Below are 24664 nucleotides of genomic sequence, written 5' to 3'. Positions count from 1 at the left end.
GCCACCATGTGGGAATTGAACCTGGGTTCTCTGGAAGAGTAGTTAGTCAGTGCTTTTAAACAAGGAGCCATCTCTCCACCCCCCTACTTCTTATTTTTTTTTTTTTTTTTTTTTTTTAGATTTATTTATTTATTTATTTATTTATTTATTTATTTATTTATTTATTTATATGTAAGTACACTGTAGCTGCCTCTAGAAGAGGGCATCAGATCTTGTTATGGATGGTTGTGAGCCACCATATGGATGCTGGGATTTGAACTTGGGACCTTTGGAAAAGCAGTCAGTGCTCTTACCCACTGAGCCATCTTACCAGCCCCTACTTCTTATTCTTAACTGCCTGTCTATTCTTACTGTTTTCATTTGATAAGCTTTTGTGTGCGTGTGTGTGTGTGTGTGTGTGTGTGTGTATGTATGTGTGTGTGTGTGTGTGTGGATCTCAAAACTGCACATTCCCAGATGTGGTATAGTATAAATCCCTTCATTGGAGGAAGCGAGTTCTAGGCAGTGCTGATGACTTCTTGGGGATGAGCTGTGTAGGGAAGAGGCTGGCCTTGTAGTGTTTTCCCCTAAGTGGCTTTTGTTCATGGTGTTTTGTCACAGCAACAGAAAATAACCAGTGCGTCTTTATATGGTGACATATAAGGTAGGCATAAAGTACTGTGTTCCTACGCTTGGTTTTTTGAGACAGAGGCTGTCCTGAAACTCTCCTTACAGACCAGACTGGCCTCAGACTCCAAGATCCGCCTGCCTCTGCCTCCTAAATGTTGGGATTAAAGACGTACACCATCATTACCACCATCTGACTGTAGATAGCATTTTCTTTTAGGTTTAATTTTAATTTTATGTGTATGGGTGTTTCACCTACTTGTGTGTCTGTGCACCACTTGTGTGCCTGGTCCCTATGGAGACTAGAGAGCATATCAGATGCCCTGAAACTAGAGCTATAGATGGTTGTAAGCTGCCATGTGAGGGCTAGGAATCAAATCTGGGTCCTCTGGATGAGTAGTGGGTACTTTTAGCACCTGAGCCATCTTTCCAGCCTCTCATCTAGACAGTGCTGGCCTTGAACTCCTGATCTTCCTGCTTCAGCTTTCCAAGTACTGGGATTTTGGTTTACTCAGTTCCACACCTGGCTCAAAATATTTCAGTTACCACAGTTACTAACCTGTCAGTTGTATGTATTTCTTCCTTTTATATGGTTGGGTGCGCTAAGATTACTGAAGAAATAGCTGCCTGGCAACATAAAAGCACAGATATTAAAAGGAATTACATATCTTCCAACTGTTTCTATTGCTTGGCTAAATTTAGAACCATATAGAGCTTTTGTAGAATTAAAATCCCTGGGGATTTTACAGTTAAGAGACAGTATTCAGCTTTTCAGAGTGAGGAATAATATATGTAGCTTCAAAATGATTTTTGTACTGTCACTCACACCACTTAATTAAAACACAGAGACCAGTGAGAAGTCAGAACTGTTCTGAGAATTTTATTTCACTGCCATGTTGCTGAAAGCTGATTAGAGCCTGGGTTTGATGTAGTGAAGGATTCTTTTCCTTTCTCAGGTGAATGGCCAGAGGCGACCCTGTCCTTCCTCAGCGTCTCTCAGCAGTAAACCTGATACAGTTCCTAGGATTCTGCCTGGATGGAGGAGCCAGCACCATATCTGTGCTAGAAATCAGGTAAGCATCACACGGGGCTTACGGTGGACTCTTGTGATGCTTGGGGTGTTTTCTGAGTTCATACAGTTTGAGCAGCAAATAATCTGTGTACCTGTATAGATCATCAACATAAGAAAAGGCAGATTTAAGGAGGGAGTTCTTTTAGTACATAATGTAGGTTAAATAGAATTTAAAATAGAATAGTTTCTAGTAAATATGTTTAGTACATCATTTGGTGGCAGGGAGAGTAATGCTATTATTGCACAATAAGACATTCTGGGGATGTTTGAAAGTGTAAAACTTCATCATATATTGAGGAGAAAAATTAATGTAAATAGAATGTTCAATCACATGGTAAAAGTAAATAAAATAAAATAAAATAAGGCTACTTTTTGCTCTTTTAAAAGTTGTTATGGGAATGGAGATATGGTTCAATGATCAAGAGCTGGTTCCTCTTCCAGAGGACCCAGGTTCAATTCCCAGTACCCATACTGCAGTTCACAAATGTCTGTAACAGTTCCAGGGGATCCTACACCTTCACACAGACAGACATCTGTGCAGAGGTCAACACTGAGTGTTCTCTATTCTATCCCTCCCTTCCTCCCTCCCTCCCTCTCTCCCTTCCTTTCTGTTTTTCTTTCTTTTTTAGGAATTGTATTTACCAGTGTCTATGTATGTGTGCATAAACATGTGTAGGAACTTAGGTTGGCCGGAAGAGAGCGCTAGATTCTCTGGAGCTGGAGTACATGCTGTTGTGTGGCACCTGATGTGGATGCTAAACAACAAACTTATATCCTCTGCAAGAACAACAAGCATCCTTAATGGCTGAACCACCTCTCCAGCTCCCCTCTATTCTATCTATCTATCTATCTATCTATCTATCTATCTATCTATCTATCTATCTATCTATCTATTTTTGTGTATGAATACTGTTGCTGTCTTCAGACACACCAGAAGAGGGCATCAGATCTTGTTACAGATGGTTATGAGCCACCATGTGGTTGCTGGGATTTGAATTCAGGACCTTTGGAAGAGCAGTCAGTGCTCTTAGCTGCTGAGCCATCTCACCTGCCCCTCTATTTCTTTAAATTTATTTTTATTGTTTTCAACCTTATTTTTTGAGACAAGATAGGGCTCACTGAGCTAGGTTGGCTGGTCAACTGGTATCCAGTGTCTGCCTGTCTCTGCCTTGTTGACTCCAGCACTGAGGTTTCAGTATGAACCACTGTGCCCATATTTATGTAGCTATTGAACTTGCAACCTTATTCCTCGTGTGTGCAGAAGGTATTTACCCACTGAACTACCTCTCCAGTTCCTATACCTAAAACAAACAAACAAACAAACAACCCCAAAACTTAACACCAGACAAACAAACAACTTTAAACACAATTCAGTGAGAAAGGTGGGCATTATTTTATTTATTTTATTTTTAAAAATTTATTTATTTATTTATTTATTAGCACTAGGAATCAAACCTAGGGCCTTTTATGTACTAGGAAAACACTACAACTGAGATATATTCCTAGCCATGTTTTGAATTTTTGCAAATCTATAATATCTAACTTAATAGATGACATTTGGATTCTTTTGTTACATTCAGTTTATTATGATGCCTTATTTTGTTCAAGTATATGAAGAAAATCCAGCCCCAAAGACATGTAGTTGGGGGAAGTCATAGTATTTTAATATTCCCTTCATTAATTAGGAATTTTCTTCTTTGATACTGAACCCACAGTCCAGTGGATAAATGGTGCTTCTCTTCTCTTTTCCCTGCAGTCCTTCCCCTTCCTTCTTCCTTCTTCCTTTCTTCCCTTCTGTTGTTTTGAGAGACAAGGTTATGCTGTTGGCCTTAGACTTGTGTAGCTCGCACTTAAGGTCTTCCTGCTTTGGCCTCGAGTTGGGTAATGGCATGGGCCTGAGGCACATTGTTGGGTCTGAAAGCATTAGTGGAGTTTGGTCCTTGATGACATTGAGATTTATTTGTCTATCTGGGGATATAGTTCTACAGGTACAGGGTTCCGCTTTATTCAATCTCGGCACTATAGTGATTCATCTACTAGACTGAATTAATTAGGAATATTCTAATATTCCTGGAATTTGCTGTGTAGACCAGGCTGGTCTCAGAGTCACAGAGATCAGCCCGTCTCTACTTCTAGGTACTGGGATTAGAAGTGGGCATCAGCACAGCTGGCCCATAATACACAGTATTGATTCACTTAATGATTCAGACCTTCCAAATATTTGTTCCAATTCATGTGTGTATATGTGGAGTGGAAGGGTTTGTGTGAATGTGTACGTATGGAGTAGAAGTAATTTTTTTCTTTATGAGGCTCACAACACACATACAGTAGAAGACTTCCAGGTCTGTGTTCATTCAGAGATGAAGCACCTAACCCTCAAGAGACTGGAGGCCCCAGGGAGTTTAGAGGTCAGGTGGGCTGGGGGTGGGGGCATCCATGTGGCCATGGGGTAGGGTGGGGAGGGTCGGGGAATGGAATATGGAGTGTAAAAAATGAATTACAAATAAAATTAAATTAAAAAATAAAAAAAGATATTTTTTTTAATGTATATGAGTACACTGCAGCTGTCTTCAGACACACGGGAAGAGTGTATCTAGTCCCATTACAGATGGTTGTGAGCCATCACATGGTTGCTGGGAATTAAACTTAGGACCTTTGGCAGAGCACTCAGTGCTCTTAACCTTTCAGCCCAGAAGTAGAAGTATTTTTTTACTTACTCTCTCTCTTTTTTTTAAAGATGTATTTATTTATTATATGTATATGGGTACACTGTAGTTGTACAGATGGTTGTGAGCCTTCATGTGCTTGTTAGGAATTGAACTTTTAGGACCTCTGCTCGCTCCAGTTGGCCCTGCTTGCTCCGGCCCAAAGATTTATTTATTATTATAAGTACACACACTGTAGCTGTCTTCAGACACCCCAGAAGAGGGCATCAGATCTCATTATGGGTGATTGTGAGCCACTGTGTGGTTGCTGGGGTTTGAACTCAGAACCTCTGGAAGAGCAGTCAGTGCTCTTATCTGCTGAACCATCTTTCCAGCCCTATACTTACTCTTCTGCCAAGTAGAATATTAAAAAGACATGAGTGTGAGCTGGAGCATGCTTGTGGGGTTAAGAGCACTTGTTCTTGCAGAAGACCTGGATCTGATTCCCAGTACCCACATGGACGTTTACCCCCTAACCCTAGTTCCATAGTGCCCTACATCCTCTTCTGGTTTCTACAAGCACCAGGCATGCACATTCACAGACTTACACTTAAGCAGAACATCCATACATTAAGTAAACAAGCAAACAAATAAGCAGTGCTTTTTAAAGAAAGGTGTGAATATGTTTGATGTGATGGTTTATGCCTGTAATCACACTGCTTGGGAGGCTGAGGCAGAAGGATTGCTGTGCATTCCAGGATAGCTTGGGTAACTGTTTCAAGCAGTTGGGGGGCGGTGCATGAGCTGAGGGACAGAAATTGTAGCCAGCTCTCCTTAACTGTGAGTTCCATGTTTGTGGGTTCAGCCAAATACAGTTAAAATGCATTCAGGAAATAGACCAGACACAGGAGTGCATCCCAGAACTTGGGAGACTGAGCTGGGTGGACATTCCTGAGTTTGCCACCCTGATCTACATCTAGATGGGATGATGACATGCCTGCTATCTGCAAAAAAAGCCAAACAAAAACTCAAATGCTTCAGAAAAACAACTGTACCAAATGTATACAGAATCCCTCACTATCTTGTAATCAGTACAGTCTAACAACTATCTGCATAGTATTAGAAATGATTGAAGTACGTAGGAAAGCCAAGTGAGGTGGTACATATCCCAGCATTTAGAAGACTGAGCATTTAGGAGAATGTGAAGACAGTCTGGGTTATACAGCAAGACCTTATGTCTCTGCACTCCTCACTCTCTTGGTCTATAAAAAGTGTAGACCAAAGAGTATGTGTAAATATTAGACTATTTATAGAAAGGTTTTGGTATCTGTAGGAGTTGGAGGTGTTGAAGTGGAGGGTGGAGGATACTGAGAAGTGACTGTGAAATTAATTTTTACTGTTTCATTATGGATATTTTCTTTTTATAGTCTGTTGTGTTAGGAATTGATCTGAGAGTCTTCCAGTTGCTATCGGGTGCTCTAATACTGAGATATACCCAAATGCCAATCCTCGTTTACTTTTTGTTTTTTAGTAAGAATTTTTGTTTTGTTTTTTTTTGTTTTTCAAGACAGGATTTTTCCTGTGTTGCCTTGACTATCCTGTAGATAGACTGGCCTTGTTCTCACAGATCTGCCTGCCTTTGCCTCACAAGTTGTTTAGGTGGGTCTTGAACTTGCTATTTTTCCTGTTATACCCTTCCAAGTAGTTGGGATTGGAAGCCCAGCTTTGTCGAAGACATTCTAAATTCAATTTCTGTTTGTTTTTTCTTTGTTTGTTTGGTTTTTTTATTGAAAGTGTAAAAGGATGACAGTATTACTAGTAGGTTTTTTTAAGACAATATCTCATGTAGCTCAGGCTAGTCTTGAATTTTTTCTATATAGCCGAGGATGATCTTGAGCTTCTGATTGTCTTGCTTGCACCTCCCCATCCCCAGTGCCACAGTGACCGATGCCCACTACCATGCCAGGCTTTGCTCAGTGTGGAGTAGACTCAGGCTCGTGGCAAGGAAGCACCTGGCAGCTGAGCTGCGTTCCCAGCTCTATACCGCACTTTGTGGAGGTGGTCTTGTTATGTAGCCCAGGCTGGCCAGGACCAGTTATCCTCCTGCTTTCAGCTGCAGTGCTTGGGTACAGGCTATGCTGCCATGGCTGTTTGGTTTTGTTTTCAGGGCACATGGGACACCTGGGGTCTTGCACTTGGTTTGGCGCTGAGCCACTTCCCCAGCTCTGCTGTTACATTTTCTTTACTTCAGTGGATGAGCTAGCAATTTTACCTATTGTTACTTTTGTCTATGTGAAAAAGGCAAATAGAGGTGGGCCTATAATCCCAGTGCCTGGGGAGGTTGAAGTGGGAGGATGGCAGGATCGCGGCCAGGGAGGGCAATTTACATAGAGCCTGTCTCAGCATTAAAATAGAAAGAGGGCTGATGAGCTACCTCAATATGGGTCTACAGACATGGTTCAGCAATTAACATTTATTCCTCTCTTTAGTCACCAGACATACATGGTGTACATACATACTTGCAGGCCAAACACACATATACAAAAAAAAAAAAAATCTAAAACCAAATACATCAGTAAAGTGCTTGCATAGTATACACAAGGCTTTAGAATCAATCCCTAATTCCATCAAGACACAATAAATGCAAATAACATCGTAGTGTTGATAGGAAACTGGTTTGATCTCTTAGGTCTCCTGAAACCTCATTTTTCAAACTGTTGTTCTGGAGAGATGTGTTGTGTATTCAAGGATACTGAGGTGAGAGAGGAAAACGCATAGTTGTATTTTATTCATCTTTGTTTTTGCTTTGTTTTGTTTTTGTTGTTTCGAGACAGTGTTTTACTATGTAGCCTTGGCTATCCTGGAACTCTCATTCTTTTTTTTTTTGGGGGGGGGGGTTCGAGACAGGGTTTCTCTGTATAGCTCTGGCTGTCCTGGAACTCACTTTGTAGACCAGGCTGGCCTTGAACTTCAGAAATCCGCCTGCCTCTGCCTCTCGAATGCTGGGATTAAAGGTGTGCGCCACCACGCCCGGCCTTGGAACTTTCATTCTTTAGGCCAGGCTGGCCTTGAACTCACAGAGATCTACCTGCCTCTGTATACTGAGTGCTGGGATTAAAGGTGTGTGCCACTATGCTCTGCATAAAAGCACAATTTGAAAGTTGGCTGGGCTGGTGAGATGGCTCAGTGGGTAAGAGCACCCGACTGCTCTTCCAAAGGTCCAGAGTTCAAATCCCAGCAACCACATGGTGGCTCACAACCATCCTCTCTTCTGGAGTGTCTGAAGACAACTTCAGTGTACTTACATATAATAAATAAATAAATAAATAAAAAGAAAGTTGGCTGCACATGTTAGGGTGAGAACATAAGGACACTTGCTCAGCAGCATACAATCCCCTCTCTGGAGAGTGTATATGGTGGGGTGTAGCCTTCATAGGTTAGAACACATGTATATTTTGCATGGACATTCTTGGCTTTCTGGTGGTGAGGAGGCCAGTGCTGAGGTGGAGCACTGACTTGATCATGTAGGAATAAAAGGCTGCATGGAGCAGTGCCGTGGCTGGCATGGCCTTCCTGAAGCAGTGCTGACTGCACTCATCTGTGTGTTGGCCACTGCCTCCCCTGAGGCTGCCACAGCTGTCTCCTCAGGGAATGCTGATGAGCCAAACATCAGGAATACTCTAGACTCTTGGGCATGAAGGCGCAGGCCCATGATCCAAGCAGTTGGAAGGTAGAGATAGGAGGAGCATGAGTTTGAGTGTCTGGTGTGTCTCTCAAAACCCACAGTAATAAGAACACACACAAATAGGAAAAAGACTGATAACTTCTAGTACCACCTGCTTGGAAGTTTCACACTAACAGAATCATTTGTTTTGTGTATTGTTTGTTCAACCTTGTCTTTGAGATTAATAAATATTGTTTCATATAGCAATGGTGTTTTCTTTATCATTGCTTTATAATAGTTCATTGCATACCCCTACCATATTTTTTTATTTAGTTGTTTCTAATTTGGACTATAATGAATAATATTACTAGGAATATTGTTGTACATGTTGTATAACATTCTTGTTATGTGAGACAAACTCACTTCCAATGGCTGTATAGGCTTAGAGTATTGTTAGGTTAGAGTGTTGCCACTTTCCCAAAATGACTGTATTAATTTACTCTTTATCAGTAAAGCTGGGAGAGTTCTGAGAGAGCTCTATCTTAAAACTTACACATAGTTTGAGATAGGATCTTTGTAGAATGACAATCATGCACCATCATGCATCATACTCTCCCTCCCCACTTTCTTCCTTTTAAAGTTATTGTTGGAATAAACATTTTGGGTCAGTGGATGGAGGATTCTTTTCTGTGACTTCCTTGCATGGCCAGGGACTGATATTTTGACTTTGCAACCATTTCCCAAATCATCATCATAATACCACACATCTCTTGATGCTGGAAATATTAGGTTTTTTTTTTTTGTTTTGATTTGTTTTTGTTTTTTGTTTTAAACATTAGTTTTTCCTTCAGGTAATTTTGATGATTATTTTAAATTTGTAATTACTGAAGTCTCAGAAATTCACATCATAGACTTTGTTCTGTGGTTAAGTCTCATGAAGAGCATTGTGAACAAGCATAACAGGCTGAGAAAGGGGAAACATAAACTATATGGTTTGAGTATTAAAGGGGCATCAGGAAGTGAAAGGAGCTGAATCCTGTGTTCAAGGATATTAAATTGAATTAAGGGAATAGCGAACTTGGGTCAAGATCCCACCCAGCTAAATTTAGGTCTAGCCATGATAGTATAAACCTTTAATTCCAGGAGGCAAAGACAAGCAGATCTCTGAGTTCAAGGCCAGCCTAGAACAGAGAAAGTTCTAAGTGAAGAAAACTTAAAACCTAGGCATGGTGGACCATACCTTTAATCCCAGTGCTCAGGAGACAGACATGCAGATCTCTGAGTTCAAAGTCAGTCTACAGAGCAAAATCCAGGACAGCCAAGCTTAGGCAGTGAAGGAGTTGGAAAACAGAAAGCTGGTGATAATGAATAGAACAAGGGACCATGGGTCCAGCCCCGGCAAGCAGCAGAACTTGGCCGTTTTAGCCATGTGGCTCTGGCTTCAGACTCTAGAATAAAAGGGACTACTGGGACAATTGATCCTGGTTAGCTGGAGCTAAAAAATTAGTGGTAATTAAGAAAAGATCAGCATCATTGAGGTGAAATCATCTGAGAAGTGATTTCTGAGAACACAAAGAATCTGTGTTCCAGAGTTAGCTAAGGGTGAACCTTATAATGTAGCTGGTCTTGATAATGTATAAATATCAGCCAGGTGGTACTGGCTTTGAAGGAATGAAGGGTCATGGAGAGCAGCTGAAGCTTGGCACTGAGAGGGCAGGGAAGGCCATTAGTGAAGGTACAGCCTCAGTTGTAGTTAATAGCCCAGGACTTAAGGGATCATGCAAAAGAATTGAGGCTTGGCACCATGAAGAGATCCTATGAGAGTCTACTGGTGAAGCCTAGTTACAGCGAAAGACCCCAGCATATCAGAGATGCCAGTACCATGGGATAATCACCAAGAACAGCAGCAGCAGTGGAGTGGATCAGCCTGAGCTTAGAGTGACACAGGGGGCAGAGCTGGAGAAGTGACACCAGTCCTTAGGAGGAGCTGAAAAGATCATGTGTGGATCCCAGACACTGAAACAAGAAGCTGTAACATTGAAGTTGCCTTGGAGACAGACCCCAGGATGTTAAAGATGCCAGAGCCGTGGGATATCTGCCAAGGATTGCTGCTAACAGGGAATGGACCCAGCCCAGGAAAAGATGTTTGTTGCTGTCAACATAGATGGAAAAGGAGTTGGAGATCTGAAGAACACTTTGGCATCAGACATGGAGATGCAGAGTTTGGAGTTTGCCCAGCTGGTTTCCTGTCTTGCTTTGGGGATTACAGTTAAGTGATTGGATGGATCTCAGAAGAGACTTTGAATTTTGGACTTTCAACATTGTTGAGACTACTACAGACTATGGGGACTGTGGAAGTTGAATTAAATGTACTTTTGTATTATGATATGGCTATATATGGCCCCCATAGACTCATGTGTTTGAACAGGCCTATGGGGGCCAGGGAGTGGAATGTGATGCTTTGTATATGCTTGGCCCAGGGAGTGGCACTATTTTGAGGTGTGGCCTTGTTGGAGTAGGTGTGTCACTGTGGGTGTGGGTTTAAGACCCTCACCCTAGTTGTCTGGAAGTCAGTCTTCCACTAGCAGCCTTCAGATGAAGATATAGAACTCTCAGCTCCTCTTGCACCATGCCTGCCTGGATGCTGCCCTGCTCCCACCTTGATGATAATGAACTGAACCTGTAAGCCTGCTCCAATTAAATGTTGTCCTTTATAAGACTTGCCTTGGTCATGGTGTCTGTTCACAGCAGTAAACCCTTAAGACATATGACTTTTAGTGAAGTTCAGGACTAGGATCTAGGTTATAAGAAATGCAAGCAAAAGAAACTGGGCAGAGGTCCGAGAGGTGCTACTGTGGGTCTCTATTGTTCATGGTAGTTTCAGTTCAGTGTATTAATATTTAAAATTGGTTTTAACTTTTTTTTTTTTTTTTTTGAGGTTAAACTTGTTTCTTAAATGAGATGCCATACCAGCACTGGACTCATGGAGACTGAGCATTTATTCAGGTAATAATACTTAACATTTATGAGAAAGTTTTTATGTGCCAAGCCACAAACTAAATGTTATATTGTCTTTCTCACCTAGTCATCTCATAGCCCTGTGAGACTGGAAATTGTATTGTATCCATTTAATAGATGAAGAAGTTTAAATTCAAGAAGTATAACAAATTAGTTCAACTGAGTTTAAAAAAAAAAATCCTTTTTCTACTTCCCAGTGAGAGATGGAGATGATTTGGGGTCGATGAAGTTATTTGTTCACACCAGTAAGTGCATGAACATATAGTGGTTTTCATTGAACTGCTGAGATTTCTTAACGTTTTCCACTAGTAAATGTGTCATACTTTAATTTCTTAAGAATTTTATTTTTTTATGTGTACAAGTGTTTGCCTGCATGTATGCATATGTGTACCATGGATGTGCCTGGTGTCTTTGAAGGTTGAAGAAGGAATTGCTTTCCCTGAAACTGGAGTTAAAGATGGCTGTGAGCCATGTAGGTGCTGGGACCCGAACCCAGGTCTTACAGAAGAGCACTTAAGCACTGAGCCATCTTTGCAGCATCTTAGCTGGTGTTTATAACCACCGTCCTCTCCTACCCACTCTGTGTTTATATGTATTAAGTGCAGGCTTTGCAAGCTGTCCTGTCTGTCCTCCACAGCCAGGCGGTGTGTGAAGCTTCCAGAGACTTGAAGCTATCCTTTGACACAAAAGATTAGAGTTTTTATGAAGTCTTCATTCATTTCTTTTTCCATTTCCATTTTATGTATATGAGTGTTTTGCCTGTGTATGTCTGTGCTTCACATGTATACAGTGCTTGAGAAGGCCAGAAGACAGTGTTAGATCCCCTGGGGCCGGAGTTATGGATGGTTGTGAGCCACTATGTGGGTGTTAGGAGTCTAACCTGGGTCCTCAGAAAGAGCATCCAGTGCATTTAACCATTGAGCCATCTCTCCAGGTCCCTCCCCACCTTTTTTTGAACTAGTTTCACCACACAGCTCTAGTCTAGCCTGGATGGAGTCACTATGTAGATTAGGCTGGCCTCCGACTCACACAGACCTGCTCTTCATTCTGGGATTAAAGGCGGTGCTTTCTTTCTTTTCTTCTTTTTTTCATTGATGAGTCTCTTGTATGAAGTCTTAGAATCCATGAGGAATTCTCTTATTTTTTCTTTTAAAGTTTTATACATGTATTTGTGTGTGTGTGTGTGTGTGTGTGTGTGTGTATGTACACTTATAAAAGTGCATGAGTGTGGAGGTCAGAGACCAGCTTGCAGGCGTGCATAAGTTCCCTGTGGTTTCTGTGGCTGGAGCTAAGGTGGTCAGGACAGTGGGTACCATAGACTTGGATGTGGGAGCCATCCCAGCAGTCTGTTGGTTCCCCCTAAGGAGTGTCCTCGTAGCCAGAGCGGGCCTCGAAGCGTTGGTCTAGGGTATCCTTCCTCAGCACTACTTGTTGAAGACATGGTTCCATGTTGAGTGACTTCACTATCCTTGTCAAAAACACTTTGCCACAGATGTTTGGTTTATTTGTTTCTTTGCTTTCATTTTTTGATTCTTGTTTCTATCTTTTTTTTTTTTTCTAAACAAAAACAGATTTTTTTTTTTTTTCCAAGACAGGGTTTCTCTGTATAGTCCTGACTGTCCTGGAACTCACTTTGTAGACCAGGTTGGCCTGTAACTCAGAAATCTGCCTGCCTCTGCCTCCCAAGTGCTGGGATTAAAGGTGTGTGCCACCACTACCCAGTCAAAAACAGATTTTAATACTTTAAAAATTTTGCGTATATGTTTGTGTCTTTGTGTGCTTATGTGTACATGAGTGCAGATTCACAAGGAGGCCAGAAGAGAATGTCAGATCCCCAGGAGCTGGAGTCACAGACATTTGTGAGCTGTCAGCTGTGAGTGCTGGGAACAGGGCTCAGGTCCTCTGCAGGAGCTGTAGATGCTCTGAATCACTGAGCCATCTCTCCAGTCATGGTCTTTGTATGTGTTATATATGTACGTATGTACATACATACATATGTATGTTAATGTGTATGTGCACTTTGTGTATATATGTGCTGTGCGGGTGTGTGTGCTATGTTCTCTGTATGTGTATGTTCCTCTAGAAGAGCAGGAAACATTCTTAACCACTGGGTCATCTTTCCAGCCCCTTTCTTTGTTCTCTTGTCTGTCCTGAAAGCCAGTGTCATATTGTTTAGATTGCTGTAGCTTTGTAGTTGTGAAGTCACACAACATGCGTCTCTCCACTTTGTCTATTAGGGACCCTTGCAGTTGCCAATGAATAATTGTAAACATTGTCATTAAAGAAGAAAGATTATATAGAAATACTGGTTTAAGTTGATTTGTGGCTTATAACATGTGTTGGATGTGATTGTGCATGTCTATAGGCTAGCCTGAGCCACATCAGGAATTTCCAATTTAACAAGTTCATTAATCAGGAAATTCTAATTTAACAAGTTCATTAATGTATAATAATGTATTTGAGAAGTACCAACTCAATAATAGCATTCAGAACCAGTTCAGTTTCTTCTCCTTTTTTAAAGATTTTTTTAAAATTTTATTTTTAGTTTTAATTTTTTTTTCAAGACAGAGTTTCTCTGTGTAGCCCTGGGTGCCCTGGAAATCCCTCTGTAGTCCAGGCTGGCCTTGAACTCAATGATCCACCTTCCTCACTTTGAGGTTAAAGACATGCACCACTACCACCTGGGTTTCTTCTCTTTTGTTTTGTACTTTTCTTATCATAGATATTATATATTTATATATCCTGTCCTTATTAAAACATGCAAAACTACAGCCTTATAGAGTTTGTTTTTTTATATAGGGTGGTATTGTATAACTAACTTATGCTTGACTGCTATAGTGTCCCTTCTCCTGTATCTGTTCCCAAGTGTTAGGATTAAAGGCATGAGCCACTGTATCTGGCTCTAGTTGTTGTTGGTGGTGTGTGTATGTATATATGTACGTATTTTTGGCAGGGTCCTAAGCACTTTGAGTATAGCTTTGTAATGACTTGGCCTCAAAGGTTTCTAGTGCAGCACTTGATGTTAATCAAGGGTCTTGTGCATGTAATGAGATGCTTTTTCTTGCTGTTTCTAAGATTCTCTCTTTGCCTCTGACTTTGGACAGCTTATATGCAGGAACCAGTTTTCATTAGCTGCAACTTATGAAGCTTGCTAGTTATGAGGATTTTTTCATAAACTTTGATGTGTTTGGATATTTCATTAAATATTCCTTTTGTTACTTTTTTCCCCTTCATCAAACTTAGAATTGAACCTAAGGCCTCACACATGATAAGACAGCACTCTGCTACTGAGCCTGCCCCCTGGTCCTATTCTCTTTCCCTTGTGGGGCTGTCAGTGTACTTGATGCTTTTCATGGCTTGCCAAGGTTATTCATTTTTCTCTGTTCTTTTTTTTTTTTTCTTTTCTGGAGTTTGCTAATCTTTTATTCACGTAGCTCAAATCCATTGAGTTTTGTTTGTTTAGTTTTGTTTTGTCTGCTTAAATCTGCTGTTGCTTCCCCATCAATGATTTTCTTCATTTCTGTTACTGAGTCAGCCCTGGTCTTTGTTGATGGCCTCACTCTGTCCTGCAGGCTGGCCAGAGTGCACTGTGTAGCCCGTGCTGACTGCCCCGCCCCTAGGAACCCTAGGGTTGGATTATAGGGATGATGCTGCCGGCTGCTGCTCCTTCTTCTTTTTTTAAAGATTATTTATTTATTTAATGTATATATGAGTACACTGTAGCTGTACAGATGGTTGTGAACCTTCATCTAGTTGTTGGAAATTTAATTTAGGACCTCTACTTGCTCTGGTCAGCCCCACTTGCTCAGTTCCAGCCCAAAGATTTATTTATTATTATACATAAGTATACATTGTAGCTGTCTTCAGATGCACCAGAAAAGGGCATCAGATCTCATTATGGGTGGTTGTGAGCCACTGTGGTTGCTGGGATTTGAACTGAGGACCTTAGGAAGAGTAGTCAGTGAGTGCTCTTACCTGCTGAGCCATCTCTCCAGCCCCATCATGCCTGCTTCTTACTGTACTCTATGTGTATGCTCTATATGTTCACCTGTGTGGGTTGTATGTGTGGAGACAGGAGGACCTTGGGTCTCCTCTTTATCACTCACCATCTACTCTCTTTGAGCCAGGGTTTCTGACTGAACCTGGAAGGGGCCATGACAGTTTTCTCTGTATTGTTCTAATTTTAGTATATGTGCTGTGAAGTAAGCACCTATTACTGTACTTATTTTTTTTTTTTTGCATTTATGTGTGTGTGTGTGTGTGTGTGTGTGTGTGTGTGTGTGTGTGTACAGTGTGCCAGTATGGCATGGTACATATGTGGAAGAGAGAGAAACATTGTGAAGGAAGGAGTTCTCTCCTTCCAGCATGTGGGTCTCAGGGATCAAACTCTTGTTGTCAGGTGTGGTGGCAGTGCCTTTATCCATTGAGCATCTGCGTGGTCTGTTTCTGTATTTTCTAACTCCAAAAATTCAATTGGGTTCTGATTCCTTTTTATAATTCTAACATCATTTTTAATTATTTAAAAATGTGTATAGTGTTTTGCCTATACATGTAGGTCTGTGTACCACTTGCATGACTGACGCCTGTGAGGGCCAGAAGAGGGTGTTGGCTCGCCTATAATTGGAGTTACAGATAGTAGCCAGCTGCCATGTGGGTGCTGGGAATTGAACCCGGATTCTCTGGAAGAGGAGCCAGTGCTCTTAACTGCTGAGCCATCTTATTTACTTATTTATTGATTGATTCATTTATTTATCTTCTGTGTGTTTGTGGATGGGAGGGCAGAGGGAGGAGGACACTGTCATAGTCTAGTTAAGTGTTACATCATTGAATTACATCGTTATCCCTTGTACTCTTTGAGATAGGGTTTCACTATGTAATCTGGGCTGACCAGGAACTGTCTCTATAGTCCAGGCTAGTTTAACACACACACACACACACACACACACACACACACACACACACACACACAGGGGTGGGGGATAAACTTGACACATGGCCTTTTTTGAATTTATTTGAAATGTGGCCTTTTTTGAATTTATTTGAAATGCCTGGGCTTCCTTGAGTTTGTGGGGTTTTTTACTTTTATTTTTTAGTTTTATTTGTTTTTTCTGCTAGATGCCGTAATTCTACTTTAGGATAGTATTATATTGTTATTTTATGTGTTATGGTGGCTGATCTTCATCATCTGATTTACTGAATTTAGAATCGTCTAAGAGACAGGTGCACCTTGTGTGTCTCTTAGGTGTCTGTAGAGAGGATTGACTGAGAGCAAGACCTGTGCTGAGTGTGGTTGGCACTCACCTGTAGGCTGGGGCGGAGGAAGAAAAGGAAGATGCTTGCCTAGCCTGAGTGTTGGGAATTCCTTTTTTTTAAACATCCTTTTCTCTGTGCTTGAACTAAGCTGTTGACTATGGCTTCCTTCCTGACTTAGACGGAATCCTTTGAGACTGTGAACCAAAGTAAACCCTTGCTGGGGCTGGGGACGTAGCTCAGTTGGTAGATGCTTACCTGGCATGTGTGAGGCCACCTGGGCTCAGTCACAGCATGATATAAACAGGTGTGACTGGTGCTAGCTCTTGGGAAGTAGAGCCAAGAAGTAGAGACATTCAACATCATTCTTGAGGACTTGGAGAATTTGAAGCCAGTCTGGGCTACCCGAAGTTCTGTCTCAAAAACAACAAAACAAAAACCCAGATATATCATTTATGTCAGATAATTTGATTACAGTGACCAATACAGGTACAGTAATATAAAAGAAAACCTTACGGCAGTATCCTATTCTCTCCTAGCTACTGCCCTGTTCTGATCAGACATTTGTACATACCAATTGTATAATAGGATTTAACTAATTTCCCATAAATAATTGATTGCTCTTTGAACATATTTATTTAAGTAGTGAACCAAAGAAAGGTTTTGTATTTGCTAACATAAGTATCATTTCTGATATTCTTGATTCCTTTGTATAGATCTGATTTGATATTTATTTAGCCTGTACAGGTCTTGTGCTACTGAATTTTCTGTGCTTTTGTGTGTCTGGCAGGTGGTATGTATGTATGTATGTATGTATGTATTTTTGAGACAGGATCTCTCTGTAGCACTGGCTGCAGTACTAGGAATGGAACCTAGGACTCTTATGTGTGCCCTAGGTTCTTCCCCCAACACCTCATTATCCTATATTTTCCTTGTGAAATAAGTATGTATTTATAGGAAGTTGGAAAAACAAACAGTATCCCATGAACCTTTAGTTTCTCCCAGTGTACCATTGCATAACTATAGTTCAATATTAAAACCAGGGAATTGACATTGGTAAAATCTCCAGAGTTCTTTTAGATTTTTCTTTCTGGAACCATGTGCAGTATATGTGTGTGTGCGTGTGTGTGTGTGTGTGTGTGTTGTATGCACAGAATGTGCAGATGTGTATGTGCTCATGAACCTTCATACTGAGGCTAGAGGAGAATGTTGGTGTCTTTTTCTGTTGCTCTCCACTTTATTTATTTATTTATTTAGAGACATCTCTCATTGAACCTGACACCCCATAGTTTGGCTGGGCTGGCCAGCAGTGCTCCCAGAATCCATTTGTCTCTGTGTCACAATGCTGGATGGAGTTAGAGCCATACATGACTATACCTAACTTACATGGATTGTGGGTATTCCAAGTCAGGTCTTCTTGATTGCACAGCAAATATGTCTTAACCACTGAACCATCTTCTCAGCTCACAAACTTAGAATTTTGTAAACATTAATTCATGTAACAATGACAGTTAGCATGTATTGAAGCTTTGGGCTTGGTCCTTAGTACCACAAAAAGAAAACAAAGCTTATTAATAATAATGGTTTTATTACCATTACATAATAACCTGAAAGCAAATTATAGGGGCAAGTGACCTCCAAGACAGCAACAACAGAAATCCTTGTGAAACAAGGCATTATCTCCTACTTTTGCAAATTTCCTTAATGACAAATAGCGTGCAAATTTTCTAAATAACAAAAGCAGCAGCAGTCAGCACTTATTTAAGTGTTTCTATCCCTGAAGCATTATACCTATTTTTACACCCCACATGATGGTTACTATTTGTTTTACAGGAAAAGGAAACTGAGGCACTGCATGGTTAAATGACTTGCTTCAAAATAAAATGTTGGCTGTCACTTTTGTTACTTAATTTTTACTAAGCAACACAAGATCTGGGTCACCAATTGTATTGTATTAACCCTATCTTTAAGGAAATTTGCTAAAGTAGTAAGGTTTGGTGTAGCTATCTGAAACTTCACTGAGACTTTTTAAGTTGTGTGTGGGGGAGGGGGAGGAACACATGTGCCAGGCGCCTGTGGAGATTGGGCAACTTGCAGGGGTCCTCAGCTTTCTCCTGCCATGTGGGCCAGAGACTGACCTTGACTACAAGACTGGTGAAAAGTGCCCTTCCCAGCTGAGCCCCAAAACTGGACTTCTTTTAAAACGACCTTTGAATCTAATGAAAAGAGCTTCATGGTGTCTTCTGTTACAAAGTCATTGTCACCATTCTGAGCTTCCAGTCAGTTCCCAGTGAACAAACCAGACTAAGAAAGCTCTACATCGGAGTTGTGACTGAGGAGATCATTTCCTTCCCCTGCCGAGTTGTAGACCTTTTCTTACCAGAGAAATAGACCTCAAGTTTATTTTTGTTGGTGTTCAAGTTGCCTTCTATCTGAACTCTCACTCCTGAACATAGCATTCGTGTTTGGTTTGAGGGAGTGCTAGTAGACTTCAGTAATTGTACACCTTGAAGCATTTTAGACATTTATAGCTATCTTTCTGGTACGTTGGAACTTCTTAGATTTTGTGTCTCTGTTTGTTTGTTTGAGATGGGATCTCATTATGTGGCCCTAGCTGGTCTGCAGCATGTATATGTCCGCTAACATCCTCTGTGTATGCACTGTGGCATACACCAAAACAAAACAAAAGGCCACCACCACCAACAAAAGCACCAAACCAGAGCTCCAGTACAGCCTGGTTAGTTGTTATCTTGGGATGGTTGCTGCTGCTTGTATGTTAGAACATCAGATAATCATTCCGTATTGTTTCCCTATTCATGACAAACCTAATTACATATTATACTGTGTGTATTACATGTATGTGCTTACACGCTGATACTAGAATATCAGCTAATCACTGCATCCTTGCATTTTTGTAGCTAATGATTTAGTATTACTTATTTTGGCAAGACCTAATAGCAATGGATATAGTTGTTTTATTTGTTTGTTTTGAGGCAGAACTCCATGAAGCCTAGTTTGGCTTCAAATCCACTCTAGCTCAGCATTTTGCATTCTTGGGCCTCTTGCTCTTACTTCTCAAGTGCCAGAATTATAAGTGTGCGTGCTTGTTTTTGTTTTTCTTATTGTGCCTCACATGATGTTCTTTAAGAATATTGCAGCTGACAGAATTTCTTTGTTAAGGCTCTATGGTATTCCACTGTAGCTATGTGCTACCTTTTGCTTATTTATTTGTCCTTGTTGGACACTTTGGATTGCTTCCACTTTTTAGGTATCATGAATAATAGTGCTTGCAAATGGATATACAAATATCTGTCATACCCTGTTTTAAGTTATTTTGAATATATTCCCAGAAGTGGAATTAGGGTTAGAACATGGATTTAAATGGGAAGAATTTGATGATGACAATGGCAACGATGATGATGGTAACGACGACAGTGATGAGGATGAGGATGCTATTAGACTTCCATGGAGTCGGTGAAGGAAATCCTAAAATGGGATTCATGGACAGCTGTGTTTAGTTTTAGTTTCTTAAAATTGGCCCTACTTTGGTGTCACCTTTCTGCCTGTAAGAGAGGAGCAGAGTGATTGCAGAGCATATGATAGCATTGCTTTATCACAGATTCGATGTGAACCAGGCATCCTGCAAACACTTTGGAAATTATTTAATCTCATTAACGTGCTATGAAGGAGACTTTTGGCATGCTGCTTTATAGCTCAGTATAATGAGGCATGAGGAGTTACTTGAAATCATAGAGCTGGTATGTGATAGTGTTGGGTAGGTGTCATCCTAATAATTTAAGTTCTGGGCCTGCTGAGGCAATTCAGTGAGTAGATGTGCTTGCTGTAAAGCCTGACTACCTGCGGTAGATCCTTGGTGCTCATGTGATGGAAGGTGAGAATTAAGTCCCACAGGTTCTCCTCTGACCCCTTTCATAACTGAATGTAATGTTATAACAGCATGCATGAAAACTTACACTGTACCTTAAGTTTCACCACAAATATGGATATAGATGTCTCCTTCCCTCCTGCCATGGTAAATGTGCTTTCATAGTGACCTAGATGATCAAGTTGGAGTTCTGAAGAGTCTCTAGAATTATGAGGTAGAAGGGGATCGTTCAGGGACACCCACACATTTTGTTTTTATCTATACACCACTCATTATTATTATTACTATTACTATTATTATTATTACTATTATACTCACCATTCAGGCTGTGAAAGGTATATCACAGTGGATATGATTTGAGCAGAGACCCTCTGAGGACCCTGGGCTCCTTGGGCAGGGACTTCTGCACTTGCGGTAGGAAGGGGAGTCAGCCTTTCTAGGATCTGTCCCCTGGTTCCATTGACATCTTGATCTGTGGTGATGGACAGGTGAGAGGAGCATCTGCACTGCCTACAGGAGTGGATCAGGGCTCGTTTGCTCTGACAGAGAATGGTATTAATGCCAGGACTCAAGTCCAGGCCTGTCTGACCATACTGTTCCTTTTCACAGTGAGAGAGCTAAGGTTTGTAAACAGAAAGACGAGGTCTCCTCTATACATGGGCAGGCAGGAATGGAGAACAGCTGGCCAGACATTGCCATGCCAAGTGAGCTAAACAGAACATTTTAAAAATCACAACTTTTACCTTTAAAAATGCTGATATTTTCTGAGCATTTCCTCTTAGTATTTAAAAGAATTTAAGAATTGAAAGTAAAGCAAAACAAAATTCAGTGCATCTTAGTTCAAATCCACTGGCCTTTGTGTAGTTTAAGTGGAAAGGCACAGTTGTAAATAGACACAGCCCAATTTCCTTCTAAAGATATGTGAGTATCATGCTTATTGATCTATTGGATTAATTATGTATTATTAGCCTGTAATTTAGGAAGTTTCTTTGGTGCTATTTATTTTGCTTAATTAAAATAAAGTAACATAAGAGAACTAGGTTGTTGTTTCTTTCCTATTCTATATTATACTTTTATTGGTAAACTAGTGATCATTAACGATTATCTTGGCTGAGTGTGGTGGTGCATAGCTGAAATCCCATTACTTAGAGGCAGAAGGATTGGGAGTTCAGTCAGTCTTAGCTATAGTCTGAGTTTGAGGCTAGCCCAGACTCTATATGAAACCCTTTTATAAAATCGAAAATAGACAAAAGAAGTTATCTTAAACAGTCATATAATTTTAGCTGTTTGGGATTGGTTTCAAACTTAGAATGAGTATGTGTACATGTATGTATATCTACCTCACATGCATGTTTTATATCTTTTCAAAATTAATATTGTGTTGCTATATCTTTTACATTAGCGTTATGTGTGTGTACGTGGATGGAGGTCAGAGGACATCTTTTGGAAGTTGCTTTTCTTCTTTCCTATGTGGGTCCTAGGAATTGAACTCAGGTCATCAGGTTTAGCAGCAAGCACCAGTACTTGCAGAGCCGTCTGTCTGGTCCTGAGAAATCAAATGCAGGATGTTTTCTTCACCATACGTAGTTTTACAAGTGCACTGGGATTCTGCTGCTTTGACCGGCAGCTTCACCAGCCTCCATTTGTTGCAAAGGGCTTTGGGAACTTGTTGACATAAAACCATTTTCCTGTGACTCCTGATGCTCCCACCTCGTCTCTTGAACCTCTGGTCTATTTTTAAATCCTGCTGCTGTGTGCTGTATTGCAGCAGTTTTCCTGAATTATTTATCATTGTTTGGAACTGAATGGAGCAGTATGGTTTTGTTTTATTTGTTTTTTCTTTTTTCACCACTGCTCATTAGAACCTACATGTCTGTCTTTACCATAGTTGATAGATTTGGTTCATGTTAAACCCCACTTGGCCCAATCCTGGGAAGGTCTCATGTACTGTGGGAACAGGCCACAGCACGTGATACACAGTAAATGAGTTTGTGTTAGTACTTTGTTATAGGATCTGTGCCACAAAAGCTCTAGGCTCCTAGAGACTGTTAGGCTGAGTTTTCTTCTGGTGATGTTTTTGCTTTTGTAGTTCTTACTATGATACTGTTTCTTTAAGAGAAGTGGACAGAAATCTGTATGAAATGCACAGAGGAAGTCGAGATTCCTTTTTGTTACAAATGTGACCTGGATGTTTGTAGACCTTGAAATTCCCTGATGTGGAGATATGGGTTGAGGAAGATTGTTTTGTTTTGTTTGGAAGTGTTGTTTGTGGGCCTGGGAGAAAGATGGGCCTAAAAGTAAGGCTGTGGCTCTGAGAGACGCATCTTGTCTGTCTCTGTCCGAGCCCATCAGACCTGCTGTTGCCCTTTATCTTCAATGTGGGTTCTCCCTGTATCTCGTTTTAGGAAAAGATTATTTTCCTCTGTTTGTACATATTGCTATTGCTGTTGCGTGTTATTTACTTTTTAAAATAGGAACTGTTTTGAGCATTGTAAGCAGAGGGGTGGTCAGTCACTAAACTGTGTGAGACATTCAAGCTTCTGCTCTATCAGCCACCTCTGAGTTTGGGTGCCTTTAAAACGACTTCTAGGGCAATGAGGAATGACTTTTTTTTTTTTTTTTTTTTTAAATCTACTGAACCAGAAGAAGCCTTTGGGCCTTCTGTTGTCGCTTCTGGTCAGTTATACTGACCAGAAACTGGGACCTTACTGTCCTTTACTCCCTGCTGGTAGGCAGCCGTGGCCCTCGGATGTGGATGTCATACTGTGTGGCAGGACTGAGGATGGCTCTGCTGCTCTTGTTCCCATTCACATTCCCTTTGCCCAGAAATTTCTATGGCTTCTTAAAAATGAGCTTAGAATCACATTTATTTTATTTTATTTTATTTTATTTTTTGAGCTGTGTAGCTTGAACTTGTGATCTGCCTTAGTCTTCCCAGTACTGCAATTACAGGTGTTATGTACCATGTGATTCAGAATTACATCTTATTGTTGTTGTTGAGTAGCCCATGGTTCATGCTGCCCAGCAGTTGTTAATCTATACATACTCCTCTCCTCTCTCCTTGAGCTCACAATGTGTGGCCTCATTACCAGGTTAGAGTCAGTAGAACCAAGATCATAGTTAAACCCTCCTAGTAAAGAAATTTCTTCAGTCAAATACTGATGTCCACTTCCACTTGTACAGTAAAAAGAAAAAACCAAAAAGTGAGGTAAAAGTAGGAAACAAAAATTAAGGTTCTAATTTGAATAAATATGTTAATCAGACTATTTATTCTGGACTATCATCGTACTGGAACAAGTTACCTTTCTTTCCTGGTCTAGCCAATATTACAAATCCTGACTTGCCCTTTCCAGAATTGAGAAATGAGAATTTGAATGGCTTCAGGCAACACCAAAGATCATCACAAATGGTATCTACAGAAATGATACAATGTTCATTACTTTAAACATGTATTGGTCATGTATGTATTGATCAGGAAAAAAAATAGCATGTAGCCATATAAGCAAATGACTATTTTATTTTATTTTATTTTATTTTATTTTATTTTTTTGAGACAGGGTTTCTCTGTGTAGCCCTGGCTATCCTGGAACTCACTCTGTAGACCAGACTGCCTCAGCCTCAGAACCCTCCTTCTTTAGTTTCCTGAGTACTGGAATTATAGAACTGTTCCATGTCTCTCGCCACATTTGTCACGCAGAGTGTTAGGTTGGTCTCTTCACAAAAGCTAGGTGCTGTGCTCTCTTTGAAGGGATTAGGTACAGTGCTCTTTGGAAGTATAAATATATTTTGAAGGTCTGAGCAATTTTTTGATCTAGATACCAAAGGGCCATTTGTAAGAGTTCAGTGGCCTTCTGTTAATACGGAATTCCACAGAGTGACACAGTACCAGGTCTGTAATCAGTTCTTCATTCTTTAAGTAAACAGTGTGTTCTTGTTTGTTTATTTGAGACAGGGTTTCTCTGTGTAGCCCTGCTGTCCTGGAACTCACTCTGTAGACCAGGCTGACCTCGAACTCACAAAGATCCACCTGCCTCTGCCTCCTCAGTGTTTAATCTGTTTAGGTAACTAACAAGTATCCTTGCTAGCAGTTTTCATAGCCAGTTGATTCTTGTTCACTTTATTACTGGTCAGTTTGTGAGTATAAAGGTTATAAGGTTAGTTGAATATCTATACTATATAAGGTTAGTCTGAATAAACCATGATACAGACATCTTTTTACTTATGAAACTTTGAGAACTAGAGATTGCACTGGCATTTGATAGCAGCATGGTGTGAAAAAACAAGTTGGAATAATTTTCCCCTTTTTCTGATCTCTTTGTGTTGCTATGTATGAGCATGATGTAGATGTATGTGCAGATGCGCAGTTCATGGGGTAATCTCTTTTATAAGGAGTCTCGCTTGCTGCTCTGTGTGCTGGTCTAGCAGGCCTGTGACCTTCCGGGCATCCTCCTGTCACATTCTCCTGTCACATCCTCCTGTCACATCCTCCTGTCACATTCTCCTGTCACATTCTCCTGTCACAT

At 40.7% G+C, this 24664-nt stretch overlaps 1 protein-coding gene across 4 annotated transcripts in view; it reads left to right on the top strand.

Moving 5' to 3' along the window:
* R3hdm2 (R3H domain containing 2) overlaps nt 1-24664 on the top strand; it is a 119296-nt gene that overhangs the window by 8238 nt on the left and 86394 nt on the right. For 2 of the 4 annotated variants that reach the window (XM_029542039.1, XM_029542040.1), the window contains exons 2-4: nt 1563-1679; nt 10926-10993; nt 11203-11250. In XM_029542039.1, the coding sequence (XP_029397899.1) occupies nt 11229-11250 (22 nt within the window). In that variant the 5' untranslated portion in view covers nt 1563-1679; nt 10926-10993; nt 11203-11228. The remainder of the gene's footprint in view (nt 1-1562; nt 1680-10925; nt 10994-11202; nt 11251-24664) is intronic. The other 2 variants (XM_029542049.1, XM_021204455.2) reach the window with 1 other exon arrangement.

Source organism: Mus pahari, chromosome 9 (genome assembly GCF_900095145.1).
Source record: "Mus pahari chromosome 9, PAHARI_EIJ_v1.1, whole genome shotgun sequence".
Lineage (NCBI taxonomy): Eukaryota > Metazoa > Chordata > Mammalia > Rodentia > Muridae > Mus > Mus pahari.
Note: the sequence above shows the minus strand (reverse complement) of the source record. Positions and strands in the feature narration are given on the sequence as shown.